This window comes from Culex pipiens, chromosome 1 (assembly GCF_016801865.2).
Source record: "Culex pipiens pallens isolate TS chromosome 1, TS_CPP_V2, whole genome shotgun sequence".
In the NCBI taxonomy this organism is placed as follows: domain Eukaryota; kingdom Metazoa; phylum Arthropoda; class Insecta; order Diptera; family Culicidae; genus Culex; species Culex pipiens.
This window is the reverse complement of record NC_068937.1, coordinates 37,587,088-37,600,838: the sequence shown is the minus strand read 5'-3', so window position 1 is coordinate 37,600,838 and position 13,751 is coordinate 37,587,088. Positions and strand designations below refer to the sequence as shown.

The 13,751-nt window shown below is 35.2% G+C and overlaps 1 protein-coding gene across 1 annotated transcript; it reads right to left on the bottom strand.

Annotated features, from left to right (window-relative positions):
- Positions 1-1,998: 1,998 nt before the first annotated feature.
- LOC120414179 (prolyl 4-hydroxylase subunit alpha-1-like) lies at positions 1,999-8,469 on the bottom strand. The gene is made up of 6 exons (XM_039575253.2): positions 8,225-8,469; positions 7,682-8,169; positions 3,689-3,861; positions 3,076-3,627; positions 2,711-2,876; positions 1,999-2,642 (listed from the first exon to the last, which is right to left on the bottom strand). Exons 1-6 carry the CDS (start codon positions 8,431-8,433, stop codon positions 2,560-2,562), a joined length of 1,671 nt encoding a protein of 556 aa, XP_039431187.1. The 5' UTR covers positions 8,434-8,469; the 3' UTR covers positions 1,999-2,559.
- Between the last annotated feature and the right edge of the window lie 5,282 nt (positions 8,470-13,751).

Sequence of the window (13,751 nt, the reverse complement as noted above, 5' to 3'; positions counted from 1 at the left end):
AACGAATTAAAAATTAATCAATGAATACTGATGAAAATAAAAATCAATGCAAAACATAATTTAAAACAATAAAATTATGAAATACAGGCAAATTACTCGTCAATGCTTAGAAATTTTGGAAACTTATGATTGCAAAACAACTGGACAGGTGTATAATGCATTTTAAAACACATTTTTTTCAATTCAAGTATTGGAACCGTGGCCTTTAATTTTTTTTTAACTTTTTTATTTTTTGGTCAGAGTCGAGGGACATGAACTTCAAAAAATATTTGCAAAGGCCTGAATTGATTTTGACGAAATTTTATACTTCGATGAACTAAGCTTGCTGGGATTGCTATCTAGATAGAACAAGATAGCACACGGGCATCGAATTATTTTTTTTTTTTCAATTTTGAAGAAGGATTTTTTTTTCTTTTTTCGTTGTAATTATCAAAATAGAATCCAAAGCTAAATCAGTTAATTATTTTACGAATCCGGGAAAGTTCTTTGCTCATACAATCAAATACTAGATCAGATCAAATTATGCAGACATAGAAGTATAAAATTTGCTAACAAGTTATAGTAAAATTTATCATTATTGAGCATTTAATTCTGTGCATTTATCTGAAAAATATTCAAAAAAAAACAAAAACCGGCTATCATTATCGATTTTATGAAATCTGAGAAAATATTCAGCCAATTTAAATCCTATAATAAAATTTCAATTCGACCTACATTCATATAATCTGAAAAATAAAAAATAAAATAACTGTGTTTATGAATTTGACCATATTAAGGTCTCCAATTGCAATTATAATATCAAAACTCATATTGAAGCAATCATTGAAAATTAATATCAATTTATCAAAATGCTTGTAAATTTGGGAGGGGCGCCAAATTGATGCTTCGCCAAGGGCGCCGTGGACCCAAGGTACGGCTCTGTGTAGATTGATTATCCAAAAAATAATCATGGGATAACCATTAATTGCAAGAATTATTGGGAATTACGATAATTACTCCGGAATAACTGAATAACTTCCAAAAAAAACTCCAAGTAATTCCAGATTAGGGACCAAATAGTTTTTTTTTATATAAACAACTAAAAATTCACTGAAATCAACCGATTTCGTGCAAAATTTGCGTAACTCTGTATGCTTAATTTGACCTTAAAAAAAAGCGTCAAGCGTTGTCCTCTTGGAACGAGCTGTCATTTTTTTCAAATTTATTTAAAGATCAATTCTTTGGTCGAACAGTGCTGATAAAAATAAGCCTGCTGCAAATATTTTCCAAAGTTTATGTCCCTTGGGATGGAATATCAAGCTTGATTGTTGAGGCAATTGCAAACCTATTTTTAAACCTAAGCTTCCATCCACCCCAGGATTTGAACTGACGTCTTTTGGATTGTTAGTCCAACTGCCAACCAGCGACTCCACTAGGACAGGACCCAGGGAGACCTAACCTCTATTTTAGACCGGGGCCAACATTTACTTCCTCGTCCGACAAAAAGCGTGATCAGACCAATCCCGTCTCGAAAAATGCCATTAATCGTTAATTCGAATGTTCGCTAATCCGAACGTATTCGAATTAAAAAGCACTCAAACGTCAAAACCAGATGTCAAACTGATGTTGACATTTCAACCCCATTGATACACGGAGAAAAAAGAGTTCCCAAAATCGTGAACAAGCGTTCATGAAAATGGGAACCTGGAACAAAGTGTTCAAATCCCATGGTACGATTTTGAAAAACGTACCATGAAATTTGAACACTTTGTTCGTGGTTCCCATTTTCATGAACGCTTGTTCACGATTTTGGGAACTCTTTTTTCTCCGTGTAGACGATTTCCGAGCACGTGGTTTCGAGCGTTTGACAGCTCTCAGACGTTGAAATTAGCGAATTTGGATTCGATCATTTGAATTCAGTTTTACTCGAATTAGCAAATCCACTCCGTACTCCCTGGAATGATAATAATTAAGCATATTTGGATATTTCTTTCAACAAGGCAGACAAACCAACGCAGCTGTAATTTGAATATTTCAATTTTATTTACAAAAAGTCCTATAATTTGTTTTGGGAAACATCGACTGTTAATAGATAAAACTGGTAGATTTAGTTGACATTCACTGGATTTGTGACACGTGGCACAACATGTTTTGAATGAAAACTAAAAGAGAAACACACCAATAAATGCATTGTTTCAGCTTCTACTTATCTAAACTTAAGCGGCGAATAAGGATAATTTAAAGTAAGAGAGCAGTTAGATTCGAAATTGACAAAGTGGTATGAGAATGTTTGATTTTGGTGTTTTAGGTTTCCTTCTTCTTCTCCTTAAAAAATATATCTATAAAATTCCTTTTTCTCTACGGTACACTCTTATTGGTAAAGGCTCCTGGTTCTCGGATTACCGGAACCAGAGCAACGAAATCTCAGTTCAAAGGAGTACAAGTAACATGGCATTGGCGCGCGCCACTTCCTACTCCTCCTCACGGAAGTGCAACGCTTTAAATTCACGTGAAATCTCCCCCGTCATCAGATTCGGTGTCGTCGTCCTCCTCCAGCTCGTCCTCGTACACGATCCGCTGTCAGAACTCTTCCGGATGGTCTGGCGTGAGGTCGCAGGGTCGAAGGAACTCCTGGCCGCGCTCGTGGATCCACTTGTTTGACACTATTAAATAAGAGGATAAAAGTCATAAAGAGTTCGTGTGATTTTATTTCAGTGTGGTGCACACTTACCCCACTTGGTACCGGTTAGGACGGGACAGGCCGCGTGGCGGGTCGCGTAATCACCGTGGCCGGACGCGTGCAGGTTGTACCAGAAGGCAGCCGTACCCTTCTTGGGCCTCAAGGCCACCCGGATGCTGGGAAATACGGTGGCGCCACCCTGGCTTACATCTGACATCTGGGAACGGGAAAGTCGATAAAAATCATTTTAAGCATTCTTCTTGTCATTTATTAACATTTGTAGTGCGCCATTGCTTTAAAATGCATTGAAACATCACAATCGTTAAAGCGGCCAGGCCTACTGCGTAAAGTTTACGGCAGAGACGATTCATTGAATTGAATTGAATGTGGGTGATATTCGCTTCTAAAATACTCACATAAAACAACACCGTCGCAATCCTGTTCCCCGTCCCAAGACTCTTGAACGCGTTCTTCTCCTCCCGCCTTGCGAAATCAAAGTGCGGCTCGTAGTGCCCACCAATGCCGTAGTTGACCACCTGCAGCTCCTCGGCCGTGGTCATGGTCAACCCCGTCATATCTTCAACCCGCTGGCCCACCGTCCGCACGACACTGTGCTCCTCGTCCTTCAACCAGGCCGACTTGCTGATCCGATAGTTGGCCACCTCCAGCTCGCCGGTTTTGTAGTTCTGAACCGTTGCCCGCCGGAAGCGGGGCTTGGCCAGCCGCTTGATGACTTCGATCTCCGCGTCGGACATCACCTCGTGGTAGATTACGATGTACGGCTCCAGGTGGGCCTCCTCCAGCTTGAGGGGGGCAATCTTAAGGAACGGGGAACTGTTGGTGACGTACCGACAGCGGAGCTTGGCCAGATCCGCCTCCGCCCGGTGGGCTTCTCCGCGGCACAGCTGCTCGTACAGCACTCGTTCCGTGGAGTCGTACACGAGGGAGCTGGTTTCTTTTTTGATTTGCTGAAAATTGATAACTTATTAGAATCATATTGTTCTTTAACCTAGAAAGAAACCCGCTTACAATCGTGGTATCTACCGGAACGTCCTCGCTGCCATCGTCCCCACGCATAGCCTTCTGGCGCGCTTCCTTTTCCAGCTCTTTCTCGTAGTAGGCCTTGTTGCCGACGGCTCGCTCGTGGTTAGGAACCAGTTCGAGCAGCTCGTTGGTCATGAGTAGGGCCGTTTGGACGTTTCCTGTTATATTGAAAAAGTTGAAATATTATCAAAAAAATCTATAATAAGAACAATTTAAACAATCAGGGTAAATTTATATTCGAAAAATGTTTAATTTTACTGTTTAAATTTGTCACTTTAGTAGGACTTTGCAAATTTTTCAGTCTGAATTTCAATGTTTTACATTTTCCGAATGACACTTTGGAAAACCTCTTAGTTCATAGTAATGACTAGACGGTATACTTCAAGATCAAATGAAATATATTCTTAAAACCTCTCCCATTTCACGATACTTAACAAACTTAACTATAAAAAAATGAGAGACACGTCATTTTATTGGAAAATCATAAACTATTCGAATAATTCAATCATATACTTTTCAAATAATTCAATTTCGGTTTTATTAGTGAATAATCATGTTGCAAATTGGTTCAATCGATAGAACTATTGTTATCGAAACACAATTATTCTATCAGCGACGAAACTTTTCAAATTTCCTAATTTTGTATAAACTTTGAATTTATTAGAGTTTTTAAGTCCAACATTGTAAAATTTTCACAATAAGCGTTTTTTTTTTTTAAACTCAATTTTGTATACATGATTTCAAAAGTACAGTGTATTTAAAAAATAATTATTTTGTGAAACTGGTAGTTCTTAATAGTTGAAAACGAATAGTGAAAATTTATACAAAATTCGAGGTTGTTTGATATAAAAAAAAAACAATTAAAATTTGAGTAATTTAAAAAAATGTATTTTGTAATAATTTTAGTATTTTACACTAAAAACTCAAATCCCGAGCAGACGGAAATAACTTGGGAATAACCTTTTTTTAATATTTGAAAATACTAGGCAAATAACATTTTATGTTATTTATGACAAGATTTGTTATTCGTCGTTATGAATTTTTTTGTTATTGGATTGTTATTGTAATAACTGACTAATAACACTTTTAGTTATTCTTCGAACAAATCTTTGTTATTATTTTTTGTTATGTTAACAACTAATCCGATCATCCCAATAACAGTTGGAGTTATTCTTCTATAGCAAAAAATTTTATTCCAAAGTTGTTTTGGCTTTCAACCAATATCAGACCAATAACAAATTTTGTTATGATAACATAAACTGTTATTAAACCCTTATGCAAAAATTGATTTTTCAGGAAGATTCCATAACACTTTCTGTTATTTTAACAGAATTTGTTATTGAAATGGCATGAATTTTGTTATTACCGTCTGCCCGGGATGTAATGAAAATGTGTGCCAAATTTTCCATACCCGAACAGACGGTAATAAAAAAAAATCATGCCATTTCAACAACAAATACTGTCAAAATAACAAAAAGTGTTTTGGAATATTCTTGCAAAATCCATTTTCGTATAAGAGTTCAATAACAGTTTATGTTATCATAACAAAGACATTACATTTTATCATTTTTTGTTATGGAAGAATACCTCAAACTGTTATTGGGATGATCGGATTAGCTGTTAAAATAACAAAAAATAATAACAAAGATTTGTTCGAAAAATAACTTAAAATGTTATTAGTCTGTTATTACAATAACAATCAATAACAAAAAAAATCATAACGGCAAATAACAAATCTTGTTATAAATAACATAAAATGTTATTGGCCTAGTATTTTCAAATATAAAAAAAATCATTCCCAAGTTATTTCCGTCTGCTCGGGTCGTGTGATATCCATATTGCAAATTATAAAAAAAAATTGTTTAAAAAACAATATTTTAAGTTATTGAGTACCTTCATCTATTATCTAAATGAGCAATTCTCTACCAAAACCGGAAATGGATTTTATTTGTATTTTTTGATTTGGCTCAAACTTTGTGGGGGCCTTCCCTATGACCAAAGAAGCTATTTTGTGTCATTGGTTCACCCATACAAGTCTCCATACAATTTTGGCAGCTGTCCATACAAAAATGGTACGTAAATATTCAAACAGCTGTTACTTTTGAGTGAATTTTCTGATGAATTTGGTGTCTTCGGCAAAGTTGTAGGTATTCTGAGGACTACTGAGAAAAAAATAGGTACACGGAAAAAAATACAGATTTTTTAATCATCTTTTTTTCCACAAAAAATCAATTTCCCAAAATACGTATTTTTTTATTTTCGAGATTTTTTTATATGTTTTAGGGGACAAAAGGCGCAACTTTTGAGCCATATAGAAACATGGTCAAAAAATCTGCCGCCAAGATTATGAATTTTTGAAAAAAATAGTGATTTTTGGAAAAAAAATCGAAATTTCATGCAAAAACAAATTTTAAGTAATTTTTTAATGTCAAATTGAATTTCCAATCGAATGTACTTTACAGATTTTTTTAAAAAGGGCTCTGTTTTCAGCATAAAGCCACCGAAAGTTTAATTTTAGCTTAATATTTACAGTTTTTCGATTTTTAAAAATAGTGACCATGAATGCAAAATAATATTTAAAAAATGTTAAAGTATTTTTTTCGAAAAGATCGAAAAATTTCACGAATGTTTCATGTTTTAACATTGAGAATCGGACCAAAAAAAAATATTTTCAGAAATTGTCACTCATGGTTACTTTTTTTTTAAATCGAAAAACTGCAAATATTTCGCTGAAATTCAACTTCGGTGTCATATCTTTAAAACGAGGCTTTTTATCAAGAAATCTGCAAAGTTCCTTTCGATTGCAAATTTGATTTTACATAAAAAATAGGTATTTTTTTTTTTTGTATGAGATTTCGGTTTTTTTTTCAAAAATCACTATTTTTTTCAAAAAATCATGTTTCTTTATGGCTCAGAAGTTGCGGATTTTTGTCCCCTAAAACATATCAAAAAATCTCGAAAATCAAAAAAAATACGTATTTTGGGAAATTGATTTTTGTGAAAAAAAGGTTATTAAAAAATCGGCCATTTTTTCCGTGTACCTATTTATTCCTCGATAGTCAATACCTACAAAATTTTTGTAGGGACAGCTGCCAAAATGATATGGAGACTTGTATGGGTGTACCAATTCATAAAATAAAAATGGTCGAAATCGGCCGAGTTCGAAGAGAATTGCTCAGAGAATTGTTCAGGTAATTTGAGTATTTTTCAAGTTGCTTGAAATTTGTTTTTTTGGAATTTTGGTCCCCTTGTAAAAGTGCATTTTTTTAGCGTAAACAATTGTTGTTTAATGCTCTAAACAATTGAGTAAAGAGCATTGGCGATTTTTAAAACCATTTTTCAACTTTTGCTTATGAATTATTTTTTATATGAATTTCGAATACATTTGCAAAAAAAAACTAAAAAAGCTAAACTTTTCCTGTAGAACTTTTTTTTATAGAAATCTATGAAAACTCATAAGACGGTTCATTCAGCCATTCATATTAGACCCCGAACCAATCTTCGAACTAAACCCAACAACTTAAACACACCCTCTTAGCATTGCACTTTCCATGTTAATTCTCATCGTGCACACATTTCCCAAATGCCAACCAGGCTGGAAGTCACAACAGCGTGGCACATCTCGCATGTTTTTTTGCCGCCAAACCCTTCGTTAATTTTGTCATGCTTTTCTTGCACAACCAAAATCAACCAACCACCAAAAGCATCACAGGCCTATTGAGAGGTGCATCTATATCATAAGATGAATAAGCAAACAAGAAGAAAACAGTCACGTTCATTTCGGGGGATGTCTCGCGAAGGAGTTACTCTTAAGTGGACTGAAAGGTGACTTAAAATAATGAGTTTAATCAAAATTGAGAATTCTCAGACGTTTAAGGGTTTCTAGTGTTGCAAGCCACGAGACAATCCCCGCTTAGTTATGCACGAATAAGCAGCAAAATCTCGACTTTTCAGTAACACCTATCTCCCAAAACCCACCTTGCTTGAACGTAGAAAACGCCAAATACTCCAGCACGTCCGCCTTGGTCGTCGTTCGATTGACCTCCTGCGACAACCTGTCCATGGCCTCCCTCATCCACAGCACCGTATGGTAGTAGTCCCCGTTGAGGTACGTCTGCCGACCCAGCTCGAAGCAGTCCCCGGCGGACATTTCCGTGCTGTACTGAACCCCGTTGAGTTCGCCCCGTGCCACCGAGGCCGTGTCCAGGTTGTACGTGTCCTGGAGCCTCATCAGCGCCACCGCCGCCCCGTTCAGATCCTCGTCCGAGGGGAACTTGAGCACGTCCCGGTAGTTGGTGACGTTCTCCAGGAAGTCGGCGCCCACGTCGTACGACATCAGGTTCTCGACCTCGCGCCAATCCGTCGTCAGGCGCTTCGTCAGCAGGAACGCGTTCACCGGATTGGACAGGTACGCGCCGACGTCCTTGGCGGCCTCCGCGTGCTCGCGCTGGTACTCGAGGATTTTCCTGGGAAATTTAAGGAGTATTAGATTTAGAAACTCAATTTGAAATCAACTCATACCGTCGCAGTTGAGTCAACTTGGACTCCTGAACGCTGACGTAGTTCTCCAGGTTTGCTATTAGCACGGACTCGGTATCCATCAGTTCCTCCATTTCGGCCAGCGCCGTGAAGAGTTCACCATAGGTTGGGTGGTATGTGACTATGGTGAGTAGGCAGAGTAGCGCCGAAAGTGCCATTGTAGAACGAGATTTCGTTGATTTGAGATTCATCTTGATTGAGCGCTGAAAGCGGAAGAAACAGGAAAAATGGCTTATGAAACAAAAAACACTTTCAAAGTGAATGGAGGCAAACAATTCAACAAAACATCACGAAAAAGTAATTCGCACGCCTTCACCTTAATCAAACACAATGGAGGTTTTCCATGCTGTGTGACATTATTCTTTTTATGTGGCGATATTTCATCATTGATATGTTGTAATTGACACCTAAATGAGACGATGAAGATTTCTGTCTCTCTGTTTTGCAGTTGCAATTGTCTTCTGACTTTCAATCAAGCTAAACATACAATGTACGATCACATCTTGATTTTTTGTCATGAAGAAGGCCTCGTTTTAGTGCGAAGCAATTAACAGTCTACTCTCTCGTTGTCGATCATCGATTCCTCAGTAAACCATCATGTATTGATGGATATTTCAGAACCTTCAAATACCACGTTTTGATTTTTCGTTCTCTAATTCGATACCTCCCGCTCTCTATGGTCTCTATAAAATCGTCACAGAAGGAGTAGCACCTTTTGAATTGGATTTTTCCTGTGAAACGTTTCTTTCCCCGCTTAAATGTTATATGCCGCCAAGACTCTAAAACAGAATCGAAAAGATTCACTTTTCGATACAAGTGATGAAACGCCAATTGAATGCTTTAATAATAGGTTATGTCTTCCTTGACCTAATCAAAAGTGTTATCGTACCCAATTAATCAACAAATTACAATCAAGCTACAAAATGAGGATTCAGCACGAGTGCTGAAAAACAAGTTTTGCATCGATTTTCACACAACATTTTATGCAATTTCAAAAAAACATCCTTTGAATGGGATTTAAAGTGAATCGTCCATGTGTTTAGTCAATTCATCGTGTCCCGTGTCAAAAATCAAAATAATGTTGAAAAGTATTACTTTTCGATAGAAGTACTGAAAAGATAAACTTTATAGCACTTTTTAGTAGTTCGAATCGTTGCCATGTTCGATTTTATCAGCACAAATCGTACATATTTTCATCATGGCTTTTACAAGTTGGATTAATATGTACGAAGAATTCTGAAAGTTGCATGACAGTAGATTATGCAACAAGGTGCAAAAAGCAGATTTTTGCAGCACGAGTAGTACATTTATTAAACGATGTTCACCAAGTTGGATAAATACGATGTGTGAAAAACGTTGCTTTCATTGATACTTGATCATCCAAATTCAATAAAACATAATTTCCGTCGTTTTATTTAATAAAAACAAACATAACTCCTTTTGAAATCACCAACGTCTATATCACCCTGCTGGCATTGGAGGGAGCGCTTTGTTATGATTCGTTTTTCTTCGCCGAATGTACATGGCGCTTTGTTCATGATGCTTATTTTTCGTCACGAGGTTTATGTAGTCTTTTGTTTGACAGGTTGACAGGGCTATATAAACAGGGACTGCTGATGGCAGATATTTTGTTTATGTTACTTTATTTAAAATCATGATTAAACAGACTTTACTGAAGTAACTTTTGTTCATTTTTGGTGGAGAGGTAGCTTATTAGCAGTACTTTCAGAATATGCAATAACTCATAAAGTGCCAAAATGTACATGATGCCTTTTGAAATGTTACCGTCGAAGTAACAGAAACGGAAAGATTGCGTTTGACGTTTCTTCGCGCGGTGCTTGTTTGCAATATGTTTTGATGAAAAAATCAAAGAATTGTAATTTTCCTTTTTGAATGCGACTGATAATTACAAACGTTTTAATAATTTTGTATTGGATATAATAATATTTAAAATTCCCGCCGAATCTCAAAATGCAGAATTTTGAAATTAAAAGGACAGATTTAGTTTTTTGGTCGAAATGGAGTAAAAAAAAGTTGTCTTTATAAATGTCGGCCATCGTGTCACCAACTATTTATTGCTAGTACCAACCAGCTACCTCTGGATTATGAGTCCCCTGCGCTGTCCGATTGATCCACACTGGCGGGACCAAAATGAAGTAAATCAGAGTGAAATTAAACTTGACAATAATCATACAAATATATATGTTCTAACTGAAAATTCAATGATAATCTGCAATTTTGAAATCCAACCAAACAACAAATTCAAAAATAAAAATTTAAAAACATGAAAAAACAAACATTATAGAAATTTCAAATGACACATTTTTTTTAAATATTAAAGAAAATTTCAACAAAAGTCTGAATTTTGGAAATTAAAAATTAAAAATATGCAGAATTGAAAAATAATTTTAATATTAAAGTTTTTATAAATTCAATAGCTCAAATATGTTAAAATTCGAAACGAATGTACAAGTCAAAATTCCAAAAGTTTTCAAAATCGGAAATATAGAAATAAGTGAATACAAATTTACGAAAACCTCGAAATTATAACATTCAAAACTCTAATAAAAAAAATCTAGAATGAAAAATTTAGAATTTAGAAATTTAAAAAATTTTAAGAATTTAAGAATCAAAAATTCAAAAATCAAAAGATTTAAAAATTAACAAATTTACAAATTTACAATACTAAAAATTTACAAACTTGAATATTTAAAATTAAAAAAAACTTCAAAAATTCAAAATTTAACAATTTAAAAACTAAAACTTTAAAAATAAGGACTCTAAGCATTTAAGAATTTTAGAAAAAAAAATTAACATTTGTACCAGCCTTATTTTATAATTTCCTGATTTCCAAATTTCCAAACTTCCTAACATCCGAACTACCTAACTTCCTAACTTCCTAATTTCCTCATTTTCTTGCTTCCTAATTTCCTAACATATTAATTTCCTAATTTTCTAATTTATTAATAACCTAATTTCTTAATTTCCTAATTTCTTAAGTTTCTAATTTCCTATTTTTTTAATTTCTCATTTTTTTTACTAATTTGCTAATATCCAAATTTTCAAATTTCCTAATTCCCTAATTTTCTAATATCCTTATTTTAAAATTTCATAGTTTCATAATTTCGTTATTTTATAATTTCATAGTTTCATAATTTCCTAATTTCTTAATTGCCTAATATCCTTATTTCATAATTTCATAGTTTCATTTTTTCCTAATTTCCTAATTTCTTAATTGCCTAATTTCCTTATTTCATAATTTCATAGTTTCATTTTTTCCTAATTTCCTAATTTCCCATTTTCCTAATTTCTCAATTTTCTAGATTCTATGACAATTTCCGGAATTCCATTTCCCGGAATGGACGTTTTCCGGAATGGACATTATCCGGGATGGACGTTTTCCGGAATGGACGTTATCCGGAATGGACATTATCCGGAATGGACGTTATCCGGAATGAAATTTCCCGGAATGGACGTTTCCCGGAATGGACATTTCCCGGAAAACTAGTTTTTTTTATATTACCTGATATGAGAATAAATGGAATCTTGCCTACACAGTAAAAAATTTCTGTGTAAAATCGCATGCAAAAGCATGCACATCACCTTTGTGAGCAAAAGCATGTAATATTGTATGAGAAAACGTGTACACAAAAAGCATGTACAAAAGAAAAATAAATAAATATTGCACACCCCAAAAATAACATCAATCTGGTGAGAGTCATATCCAGATTACCAAGTCCACGCCCCAACCATCTCGGCTATCTCGCCGCTGTGAAATTAGCTGGATCAACACCGATGTAGCTGTACGTTCCCACATCGTATACAGTTAATTCAGTTTACGACGTACGGGAAACCTACTGGTACATCGGCGTTGAACACAACTTTCACAAGACGGTGAGATAGCCGAGACGGTTGGGGCGCGGACTTGGTAATCTGGATATGACTCTCACCAGATTGATGTTATTTTTGGGGTATGCAATATTTATTTATTTTTCTTTTGTACATGCTTTTTGTGTACACGTTTTCTCATACAATATTACATGCTTTTGCTCACAAAGGTGATGTGCATGCTTTTGCATGCGATTTTACCATCGGATTTTTTACTGTGTACTCCGAGGCCTACTCGCTTACTTGTGGTTAAGAATTATTTAGTTTGTACCCCGTTGGTTTGACCTAGTCACATTGAAGGAACTCGATATTTTGACAACAATATGATTGATAAATACATGAATGATAAAAAGAAAGTGAAATGTTCGGACATGACCAATAGATGCTAGCGTTGACTATTGAAACAATACTTTATCAACCACCACGAGATGTAACAATGTAGATCGATAGATATTAGACAAACACTAGATGTTTTTAACATTCTTTCAATGTGTTGTTATGTAAGAATTTTCCCTTCTTTTGTTAGTCAGTTGACTTTTGTGAATAAATTCTACCAATTTTAAGTTGGTATTGAATACCAAACCTCAGGAAAATAAAAATCTTTTCAGAAATTCAATGTATAATGTGTACTTTTTTGAGGAGTCCGGGAACCGTGGTGTAAGGGCAATCGAAGTTGCCTCTCACCCAGTCGGCCTGGGTTCGATTCTAGACGGTCCCCGTGGTGGCATTTTTCGTGTCGAGATTTGTCTGATCATGCCTTCCGTCGGACGGGAAGTAAATATTTGCCCCGGTCTATCCTAGAGGTTAGATCGATAGCTCAGTCCAGGTGTAAGATTCGTCTCTCTGGATCCTGTCTCGGTTTAGTCGCTGGTAGACAGTTGAACTCACAATCCAAAAGTCGTCAGTTCGAATCCCGGGGTGAATGGAAGCTCAGGTGTAAAACGAGGTTTGCAATTGCCTCAACAATCTAGCCTTCGGACACCTAGTTTCGAGTAGAAATCTCGCAATCGAGAACGCCAAGGCAATGCTGTAGAGCGAACAATTTATTTTATTTTTATTTACTATAAAGCAGAATGTTTATTTTCAAAGAAGGGAAAACCTCTAGAAAATGAAAAGTTTTTCAGAAAATCAATGTATAATGTGTATTTTCTTGAGGTTTTCCCTTCTTTAAAAATACACGATCTTTTATCAATATGATGGAATTTCGCGTAAGAAATTTCCCTTTATGTGTTAATCAGTTAACTATTGAGACTAAATTCTACCAAATTTTACTATAAAGCAGGATGATTATTTTCAAAGAGAGAAAACCTCAAGAAAATAAATAGCTTGAGTGTATTTTTAAAGAATGAAAAACCTCGAGGAAGTACACATTATGCATTGATATTCTGAAAAGCTGTTTATTTTCTAGAGGTTTTCCCTTCTTTGAAAATAAAAATTCTGCTTTATAATAAAATTTTATGGAATTTAGTCACAAAAGTCAACTGATTAACACAAGAAGGGAAATCTCTTACACGAAATTCCATCACATCGATTAAAGATCGTGTATTTTTAAAGAAGGGAAAACCTCAAGAAAATACACATTATACATTGATTTTCTGAAAGCTTTTCTTCTACAGAATTT